At 39.2% G+C, this 11554-nt stretch overlaps 1 protein-coding gene across 1 annotated transcript; it reads right to left on the bottom strand.

The window, feature by feature from the left end:
* Positions 1 to 375: 375 nt before the first annotated feature.
* Positions 376 to 5076, bottom strand: LOC138769311 (indolethylamine N-methyltransferase-like). The gene is made up of 3 exons (XM_069947706.1): positions 4912 to 5076; positions 3446 to 3653; positions 376 to 1349 (listed from the first exon to the last, which is right to left on the bottom strand). Exons 1-3 carry the CDS (start codon positions 5063 to 5065, stop codon positions 926 to 928), a joined length of 786 nt encoding a protein of 261 aa, XP_069803807.1. The 5' UTR covers positions 5066 to 5076; the 3' UTR covers positions 376 to 925.
* Between the last annotated feature and the right edge of the window lie 6478 nt (positions 5077 to 11554).

Raw genomic sequence — 11554 nt, 5'->3', positions numbered from 1 at the left:
TGGTTCATATGCTATAGTACCTCTGTTTTAATGGTTCCCTGTGTTCTCACTGCCATGCTGTGTCAGGCAAAATTTTTGGGTAGTTCATATGATACCTCTGTTTTAATGGTTCACTGTGTTCTCACCGCCATGCTGTGTCAGGCTAGATTTTTGAGCACCTTCCTTGGATGTTGTAGCTGTTTTGAAGGCAGGATGTTGAAAGACAACAATCAGCCAACATCATGCATGTCAGCTGATAGTTGTCTTCTATTACGCAAAGGGATTATCAGCTGTAACGGTCAGGATCGGTCAAATACAGCCGATAATCGTTTTGTGTAATGGGGCCTTACACAAAACCCCATCTGTGCAAATCACTGTATAGTTTATTTTTGATTAAAAAAAAAAAAAAGGTGAGGGGGGACAACCAAAATGTAGCCCGGGGCCTTTACAGTGAGGAGCAAATGAGCGCTGTGAGTGATTGTTGCTCCGCATTCCCCGCTCACTGCCACCGCTTTTGCACGCGGCGAGTCCGGGGGGGGGGGGCAGGGGAGCTGCCCAGGTGAACGCTGATCATCCGGGCAGCCTATAGGATATAGCGGTGGTCTGCTGCTGTCGCTCCTATTCCATGAAGCAACGGCAGCAGATCATTGCTATATTAGTCGTTTGTCTTTCAACATGTTATAAGACAAACTTCTTCAACGATCATCTGACATGAACAATGTTGGCTAATCGTTACCTCCTGTTTCACGGGCCGATTATCGGCCATAACGAATACGGCCGATAATCCATCTGTGGAATAGGGCCTTTACTCTGGTCGATCAGGAGCTCATTCTATAAAAATTCATTACAATGCATCAAGAGGATGTATTTAGTTTGTGAAATGCCCCCCAGCATATGGATCGTGTTTCATATACCGAGCATGGCAATTTGTAGATTCTACTCAGACCTACATCATTTTGTGGGCTGCTATGAATATGACAGCCTTATAGTCAGTAAGGTCACTCACAACCGTTCTCTTCTTAACCTTACAGTCATCAATAACAAATCCTTCTCCAACTAGAGCTTTCCTGACAAAATGCTCATCATATGTGAGAGCATGAATCTTGTCTTTCCCTACTGTCATACATGTTTTCCCTAAAGAGCCAATCAATATGAGGTGTCCCCCAGGTTTCAGCAACTTTGAGAACTTCTTGAGGTATCTTATGTAATCATCTTGGCTTCTGCAAATATGATCGAGGAGCCAAGCAGTGATGATACAATCGGCTAGTGGTAAGACTATGGGATCCGTCACATTTTCTTTTTCAAGATCACATATCACCACGTGTTGCACGGCTGATCTCACTTTTCCTTCTTTGTCCTGTAGCTCGTCACTAAAAAATGAAGAAATTGACTGGTGTAAGGTCAACATCAGTAGATATATATGAAAGCTCAGTAATAAGGTCAGAATTATTAGCTTCTGGTACTGAAATTTAACCAAGGTCGGGATCAAGGTCATATACTGTATTCTTTCAACAGTACCCATTAATATATAGGACCTTATAGATTGACAGTATAAATTAAGAGGATCTAGATTGTTTTGTAACATCTAACATTTTATGTTGAATAGGCCAACGCTGTAAAAACAAGATAAATTTCCTAAATACCAGATTTAACTTTATATCATTGTACACAAATGATCATTTTTAGGGCTATGTTCTCACACACAGTATTTCTGCTCAGTATTTTTGTCAGAATTTTACAACCAAAACCAGGAGTGTATAGAAAACCAAGAAAGGCTATATTCACACACTGTTGAAATTTAGTGGATGGCCATCATTTAATAGCATATAACGTCCGTTATTTCAAAACATCGGCTGTTGTTTTAAAATAACAGCAATTATTTGCCCTTAAATGGCCGCCATCCACTAAATTTCAACAGTGTGTGAACATAGCCTTTCTGTGTTTTCTACCCACTTCTGGTTTTGGTTGCAAAATACTGAGCAGAAATGTGGTGTGAGAACATAGCCTAGAACTGATTTCTCTTTTGTGTTACGTCAATATTTAGATTTTTTTTCTTAATCATTTGAAACTTTTTCGTGTTTTAGACACTTTTGTAAATTTTTCTAATCTTCAAACCATATGACAAAAGTGCATTGGAAAATAATGCTCAAATTCATCTATTTGCTAAATTGGCATTAGGCCAGTTTCACAGGTAACGGATCTGGAGTGGATTTTATGCTGCAAATTCGCAGCAAAATCCGTCGGGGATCCCTTGGCTGGAAGGGACAGCCCTCTTAACCCCCGTCGACCGGAGCATACTGTACCTGCTCCAGACTCTGGATTGCTTCGGGGGCTTCAGGCATCTTGGCGCCTTGCTCAGCCAATCAGTGCACTGTGGCGGGGCAGCGCACTGTTTGGCTGATCGGGACGTCTAGCAAGGAACCCTTGAAGCAAGCCAGAACGTGGAACTGGTAATGTATGCTCCAGCCGGCGGGGGTTAAGGGGGCTGTCAATTACATACTCGCAGCGGGATTGACATTAGTATGTATTCTTATTCAAAATTACAGGCAAGTGATCCACAGCGGATTTCGCTGTAAATTCACAGCATGAGAACCGCTGCAGATCCGGTGTGTGTAAATCTAGCCTAAAGGAAACAGTGCAAGCTTAAAAAAATGTCTGGAAAAAAGCCACAAATAATAAATTCACCCCTCTTTTCATCTGTAATTCACAATCCCAACTGCAGACATTTAGATAGCTGTCAGGGCAAGAGGGCACATGGTATCTTTCATATATCCAGCTGTGCTTCTATAACATATAAAAATGCTCTTATTCTCTGGAGCAAAGTGGTAAAAAGATTCTTTCCCAAGCTCCTGAAGGGCTAAAGACTGTAAAGCCTCCTCGTTTCCTTGCCCATCCATATACCTACTGGATTGACTGTCAGGCAAGCAGGGACAGGGATGGGAGTGGGAGTGAGGAGGCATTACAGCCCTAGAAGTTCAGGAGCTTGGAAAAGACTCTTTGACACGTTGTACCAGAGTATAAAAGAATTTTTCTCCATTATGGAAGTACAGGCACATACTGTATATGAAAGACTCAGTGTGATCAGTCTGGAGAATGAATTGTAGCTGACAGATTTGCTTTAGCCCCTTCCCGCCACATTACGCACTGTTATGTCCCGTGGCAGGTAGGGGGGTTCAGAGAGGGGCCGTCAGCTATCAGCAGTCGGGGACCCCCTGTGCCCTCGGCCTCTGGTCTCCTGTGTCCCCTGCGGTCAAAATCCCACTCAGCCAATCACTGACTGAGGGACTGTGCTGTGGCCAGTGATTGGCTAAGCTGCTGTCACTCTCGAGACACAAGGGTGAACTTTACAGACAGTGGCCGTTCTGTGACAGCCACTGTCATACAATGTAGGAACTTAGCCTTAGTCTACACAAGATAAAATTTCTGACAACTATGGGTTTGCACTTATAGTGGAAAGATAAATTACCAGTTTCCTTCTATCTCTTCATGAAGTTGTGAAGCATGTCCCCAGTTAAATGCTCCTGTCCGTGTGTCCAGCCATCTCTTCAGCTCCATGATGCATCGGTCACTGACTTTCAGCACTATGATGTGTTTGAAAAACCTACAGGCGGAATACAGATGATGGACCATGGGACCGACACTGAGGTCAATCAGAAAATCTCCTTTAATATGACCTGAGGGAGGAAAAAAAATTGCACTCTTAAACATCTTACAGAAGGGCTAAAGAAAGTGTGCTAAAAAATAAAAGTCATATAGAAGTGGGGAGGAGGAGGTGATGCTCCTGTATTGTGGACATGTAAAATAATAGTCCCTTTCTGAACTGTTCTGAATGATCTCTACACAAAGGTCAGTAACATGCTGGTCCTCACAAACTGTTCTGATCTCTGTGTAGAAGAGGTGTGCTATGGTCCTTCCTGCTACTGCTATCATACGTGTTGACAGTGAGCGTTTAAGAGGGCGGGGGGGGATGTTACGAGCTGCAGGAAGGAGCACATGTAATAGCGCTGGCAGTGAGAGGGGTATGAGGAGCAATGAGCGCTGATTTGACAGGTCGGTGCTCGCTTGCTCCCTCTGAACGCCCCGTGTAATAGGGGCTGTAGTGAGATTCTCTTAATGAGACATTCATGGCATTTACTGTAGATAGGTCCTATGTCTAATATGGGAATAACCCTTTATGTTGGTAGATTAGAAGAGGTCTCGAAATTGCATTGGTTTAATTGACATAACCCTAGATTTGGCGGAATAATCTGGGTAAAAAAAAAAAATGCTGTGTCTGCATCGATATTAGTCACCTGGAGTCCCTAGAGATTCCTTTATTTCCTACCTCTGAGATGTGCTCACTGCAATGAAAGCCCAATTGCAGGGGCGCCTTGCCTTACTAATGGGGCGGGGGGGGAGCAAAAAGGAAGGATGGCGGTGCGGCTCACAAGCTGAAAGTACGCCGAGGTTAGTTATACTTTAGCCAACCCAAATCCCACAATGTCAGACAAAAAAGTAAATTGAGAAATGTACAGTCTTCAAGGTGTCCTCTAAAATTACATCAAATGTGGAGACACCGTTGAATTAGTCTAACTTAGCAAGTGTTGGGATATGAATAAAGGCAAATGTAATAAAATAAAAGGCTTACAAAAATATTAAAAGATAAATACAATACTATTCAGTTTGTGTTATTTCAAAATATGAGCCCTCTGAACATGAGAACATAATTTTGAAAATTTTAGTTACCTTTATTGTTATCGTGTCTTCTCGCCCTTTTGTCAATCCAGAAGGGAAAACAATGACTTTACTAAACCTAGGAACCCTTGTCTTTTTCTCATATGTAGTGACCATGGCTTGATCTCACTCACCGTTAAAATATATAAATATATTTATTTTATTTTTATTTTTTTACAGTTCAAAAACAAATAATCAAAGAAATTTAATGGTACATACCTTGTGCAAAAGTCTTTGTAAGGTTTTCAATGGGAAAAATCAAGGAATCATCTCCAAGGGTCATTTCAGGTTTATCTGAAAAATAATCCTCCAGGAGTTGTCTGGAATCAAAGCCATGTAGATGATAGAACTTACAGCAGCTGGAAGCCATCATCTAATCTTCCAATACAGATATGATGACTACCTCTACACTGGTGCTCAAGTCTTTTTTATACTAACAATTGATTTACATTGATATTAGTAAAAATGACTAATGACACCATGAGATATAACCTTCATGAGACAGTCATGAGAAATATTACCTCAATCATATAATACCTTCATGAGACAGTCATGAGAAAATCTGTTAACGTAATAGATTAATGTGTTCAAATAAACAAATCTCATTTATCTCCTGAGAATAAACATGGGGAAAAAATCCCAGGAAACCTGTCTATTCATCCTTCTGTAACCCTTAAACTCCTCAGCCACTTTTGGCATTACGGACCAAGCCATATATTTTTTTAATCTGACAAGTTGCGTTTTATGTGCTAGTAACTTTGTGAAACAAACTTATCCAAGTGATTCTGAGACCAATTATACTTATTGTTAGGGTTAACACTGTATATGAACTAAAATTTACTAGTTTCTTTGTGAAAAACTATGGGAGGGCACCTGCATCTCTGCTTCCTCCCCTCTCCGCTAAAAGAATTGACATGTCCTAAGTCCTAAGGGATTTATATATGCAATGCAAAATGTGTAAAAAATTTAAAAAGTTTTAATACAAATATATAAAAAACACAAATAAAAATGCCCAAATAAAGATTTATATTATCCCTTTTCCCATTATACAAATAAATATATAAAAAAAAACATAAAAAATAAACATATTTCACATTGTAGCGTGCAGAATTATCCGCTGCTGACAGCAGCCAATCCTTACCTTCACCTCCTGAGCTCGCTTCATAGTATAATAAAACAGGCATGTGTACAGTTAAGCCCCTATTACACGGGGGACAATGAGGACAGCTGTCACTGCTCGTTTGCTCCTCGTTCTAAGCTCCCTGCCTCCACTATTACACGCGGCAGCATCGAGCGGGTGAGTACAGGGGGGCCGCGAGAAGCTGCGGGGGGGCTACCCGGATGATCACTAGATCATCTGGACAGCCCATAGCAGATAGAAGTGGTCTGCTGCCGCCGCTCCTATTCCACAGAGTGACGGCAGCAGATTGTTGCTATATTGGTCATTTGTCTTTCAACATGTTGAAAGACAAACCACTGCAACGATCAGCCAACATCATTCATGTCGGCTGATCGTTGCCTTCTATTACACAACACGATTATCAGCCGAATACGGCTGATAATCGTTTTGTGTAAAGGCGGGCCTTTAGTAGAGATGAGCCAATAGTGAAATGTTCGAAATTCTATTTGAATAGATTGGGATGTTCGACTATTCAATCGAATATCAAACCCTATTGGAGACTATGGGAGAAAAATGCTCAACACTTAAAAATCTAAATTCGACAAATTGGAGGTCACCAAGTCCATAAAGACATCTTTAGAAATTAATGCAAACACCTCTGGAATGCATCTGGGAAAACAGGGAAGCAGTATTACTCCACTATCACAGGGAATGGTATTACCGGCATTAGCGATCCCAGGCATTCATTTAGTTCCATGTAATACTTCATATTTAATTAATAAAGCAAATTTTCGTTCTAAGAAAGCTATTTTTCTTTTACAATAGCATAATTAAACAAATAAATGTTTTTTCATATACTGTAAAAAAAAAAAAAAAAATATATATATATATATATATATATATATACATATATATATATGTGTGTGTGTGTACATTTATTTATTTATATATTTTTTTTTTATTAACAGTATATTTACTTTAAAAAGCATTTATTCATTTAAATTATGCTATTGTACAAGAAAAATAGCTTTCTTAGAACGAAAGTTCATTACTGTTCGAAAGATTGAATACTATTCGCTCATCTCTAGCCTTTACAGTCAACAATTGCTGCTCTATTGATATAAAAACAAAAGAAAGTGACCCATTGCTATTTTTTAGATTAAAGGTATAGTTTGATGCGTCAGGGTTAGTATGGAGAATCAGACTGTAAAACAATTAGGGTCTATACTCTGTGATATGTGGTGTCCCACTAGGGTTATTACAATTATCCACACCCTTCGTAAAAGTCTGTACTTTTTGTATGCCTATTGCAGCTGAAGTGTTACTAAAATGACCACTAGATGTCGCTGTATTGTGTAACAGAAGTGTAACAGAACCACACAGTGGGCCCTGATCTGAACCACCCACTGTCCCTGCCTAATTGCCTCAGCCGACCCTAGGCGGTCGCGGACAACCACGAAGACGTTCACTGCACCATATACGTGGTACACAAAACAATACGGACAGACAAACACAATAAAGAGTAGTAATAAAGGCCGGGTCAAACCACACGGGCAACGCAGTACAAAGTCAGCAATCCAAAAGAGTAGTCACAAGTCAGGCGGGAGGTCAGAATAACGAGTCGAGCAGTAGGAGGGATTAGGACGGGGACCGCAGGAATAGACAAGGGAGAGCTGGGACCAGGAGTACACCTAATAGCCAGCGATCAGTGAATGACCGCTGGCTCTTTAAATACAGGACCAGGAGCCCAGACCAGGATGTGATTGGTCCAGACTCCTGAGTCCTGATCAATCACATGTGCAGGCTGCAAGCCGGGTGGCAGAGGTGTCTGCCACTCAGCTTGAGCCTGATACTATTCAGCTGAGCATACAATGTTCAGCTGAGCCGCCGCACGTCATCGGACGTGGTTCTGTCCCCCCAACCTATGATTACACCTAAGCGGAGTCATTACATACCCTCTAAATCTAATTTCATTTTTCAGGCACGTGGCCCAAAATGGGGATCTTTCCCATGTGGTAGGTGCTCCATCTGCCCACATATATTAGAGCGGATTGATTCTGTAACTCCACCAAGGAACAGGAATTCCGCATAGTACATCATATTGACTGTCGAACTACTGGTGTCTTATATTATGCCACCTGTCCTTGTGACTCTATTTATATTGGACTTACAACCAGAGACTTGAGAGTCAGAACACAAGAACACATTCGTGATGTCAAGGCAGCCATGAATACTCCTCTGGAAGACAGTTTTGCCGGTCGACAGTTAAAACCACTGGCTCGTCACTTTTGTGTGAAACATGGTGGGAAATGGAAAGAACTGCAAGTGCGAGGAATAGACCATGTGCGCCTTGGATCCAGAGGGGTAGACATGGCCAAAATGTTGGCACAACGCGAATGCAAATGGATCACAAATAGAGATGAGCGAACCTTGAGCATGCTCGAGTCGATCCGAACCCGAACTTTCGGCATTTGATTAGCGGTGGCTGCTGAAGTTGGATAAAATCCAAAACAAAAAGTGCCCAAAAACAGTTATAGTCCTAAACGCACCGAAAAATGTATTATACAAAAACAAATCCAACAAAGGATCAAAGGAATGCAGGACAATCCAGAATATACTTATATTTCTTTATTAGAATAGAATTAAATTTAAAATACATACTGATAAAGTAAAAAACACAAAAGCTAGGGGAATGAGACAACACAAAATACACAAAACGGTGATGGGACATAAAGCAATATTTTATGAAATCATATATTGCACATGCATGAAAGTTGAATTAAATTAGTGTAATCATGGCAGTATAAACACCCTCCATTGAGTAATAAATAGTATAAATAATATTAAATTAGCAGCAATAAGAATCAAGTGCATATGGTAAACAACCTATTGAGAGCTGCAATTTATTAAATAAATAAATAACTATATCAGTGAAATCACCAACACGTATATATCAAATAAACATACAAACTAGGAGGATGTGTATACTGCAACAAGTCCCATACACCCACTCACCCTACGCACGTTTCGCGTGGCTCGCTTTGTCAAGGGATATGAGTGACTCATATCCCTTGACAAAGCGAGCCACGCGAAACGTGCGTAGGGTGAGTGGGTGTATGGGACTTGTTGCAGTATACACATCCTCCTAGTTTGTATGTTTATTTGATATATACGTGTTGGTGATTTCACTGATATAGTTATTTATTTATTTAATAAATTGCAGCTCTCAATAGGTTGTTTACCATATGCACTTGATTCTTATTGCTGCTAATTTAATATTATTTATACTATTTATTACTCAATGGAGGGTGTTTATACTGCCATGATTACACTAATTTAATTCAACTTTCATGCATGTGCAATATATGATTTCATAAAATATTGCTTTATGTCCCATCACCGTTTTGTGTATTTTGTGTTGTCTCATTCCCCTAGCTTTTGTGTTTTTTACTTTATCAGTATGTATTTTAAATTTAATTCTATTCTAATAAAGAAATATAAGTATATTCTGGATTGTCCTGCATTCCTTTGATCCTTTGTTGGATTTGTTTTTGTATAATGAAGTTGGATAAAGCCCTAAGGCTATGTGGAAAACATGGATATAGTCATTGGCTGTATCCATGTTTTCCAGACAACCTTAAAGCTTTATCCAAGTTCAGCAGCCCCAGCTAATCAAATGCCGAAGGTTCGGGTTCGGATGGACTCGAACCCGAACCCGGTTCGCTCATCTCTAATCACAAAACTTAAAACAACTTCAACGGATGGTCTGAATGAACAATGGACTTTTTCAAGTTATCTGTGAAGCTAGCACTTATCGATATCAGGTTTACATATGTAAATATACCTCAGGGTCATGTTCGACTATTGGTTTTTATGGGTCAGTTTTTTAATAATTTGTGTGGGCTACTCAGTCTGGGCAGCTAGGATTTTTGATGGGATTATGAGATATCCCTTACTGAATTATGCGGTCGAATGGCGCACAAGGCATAAAAGCAGCGTCATGTATTTTGATTTGCCCTGCAATTACTTAACATATATATATTTTTATTTTCTTTTATTTATTTTTTTTGCAAGAGTTAATTTTCAATATTGTTTAGTTGTTTTCACATTCCCGATTGAGTTTTGATCCACACATCACTCCTACACATTAATTTTTTCACACACAGTCTTGGTCTCACTATGCACTTTTGACTAGATTTTGCATTTTGCACCTTGTTGCTCTAACGTAAGAAATATTTTTTTTTTACAATTTTTTTACAATTTTTCAATTCACTCACATTTCACATTTTTTTATCATAGTTTTCTAATTGGCATCATATCATAATCATTATCACCTACATTTTTATTCTTGGTCAGTCTTTATGTCACAATTCCAACTACATTGGCTGTTCATGTTGCATATGTTTACTATGCAACATAAATGCACATTTAGCTCTTTAGTATGCACGTATGCACATTTATGCACTTTATTATGCACTTATGCACACTCATGTAATTCATGAAGCAGGTTCACACTTTCACACTATTTTGCTCATATAATATATACATTCGAGCCATTTGTATTCATTCAATATGCTGCATAGAATTTATATACATATACTCAATGCCCATTCATAATCATGGTTCTGACATACATCAGGCACGTTTTTGCATACTGATACTAATTATGGCTATATAGTAATTATACTTCAGTTATGTACTGTATTATTATGTTGCATTTAACCCATATATATATATACATATATATATATATATATATATATATATATATATATATATATGTTTTTCATAAACATTGTTCACAATCATTTATTAATTTATTTATTTATTTCTGTTATACATATCATGCATTTTAAAATCATCATTGCAAGATACAGCAGGAATTCTACAGTGCAAGTTGCAGGGCGATCAGTTCAATAGGTGTAAGGTAATACACGTAATCTTAAAGGAGAACTTGTTTTCTATTAAAAGTACATTAAAAGTTATATAGATGTGTCTATATAATGTTTTACTGTATCTGTGCGGTTCTACCACACTGGTAGCTGATAGAAATCCAGGAAGTGAAAAAAACTGGCCCCTGTGCCAATCCACATTGTCTCCTGCTCACAGTCAACCCAATTATACTTTTTATATCTTAGGAGCAGAAGGAGGGGGCAGCAAGAAAGCAAAAACACTATTACAAAGGGTGCCCAAGGTCACCCAAATAGTATTAACAGGAGGTCTTTAAAGTGTACCCATCATTTGGATGGCATGGCAGGATACTTTGAAATACTCCCGCAGTTATGCTATCCTTGTCCGATGGGGCCCGCCAACAAAACTCCCAGAAGCGCAGTAGATCGCATTGTAATAAACATACTGGACAACGTAATCTATGGTGCTTCCATTGGCCTCCTGCATCAGAAGAGGACAGCATAACTGCAGGACTTTTTCAAGGTGTCAGGCTAGAATAAGGCCTAATGTCCACCATAAAAGTCATATGAGTGCTCATTAATAAAAAAAATTAGTGTCATCATAAAAAAAATAAATGGACAATAAATCTCAGACAGACATCATAACCAAAGAAAAAAAGCCTAAGATCCCAATGTAAGGTTGTAAAATACTTTATTGAAATAGCAGACTAAAAACAAACTATATATAGAATATAAAAACAACCCGAGGAAGGACAACCCTATCTCACTAGTCAAGAACATGCTTACATGTAATGTATTGCCTCCCCCAACCTCCTCCCCTCAATATCACATA

This window comes from Dendropsophus ebraccatus, chromosome 12 (assembly GCF_027789765.1).
Source record: "Dendropsophus ebraccatus isolate aDenEbr1 chromosome 12, aDenEbr1.pat, whole genome shotgun sequence".
Classification (NCBI taxonomy): Eukaryota; Metazoa; Chordata; class Amphibia; order Anura; family Hylidae; genus Dendropsophus; species Dendropsophus ebraccatus.
The sequence above is the reverse complement of the archived record's forward strand: the minus strand, read 5'-3'. Positions and strand labels throughout refer to the sequence as shown.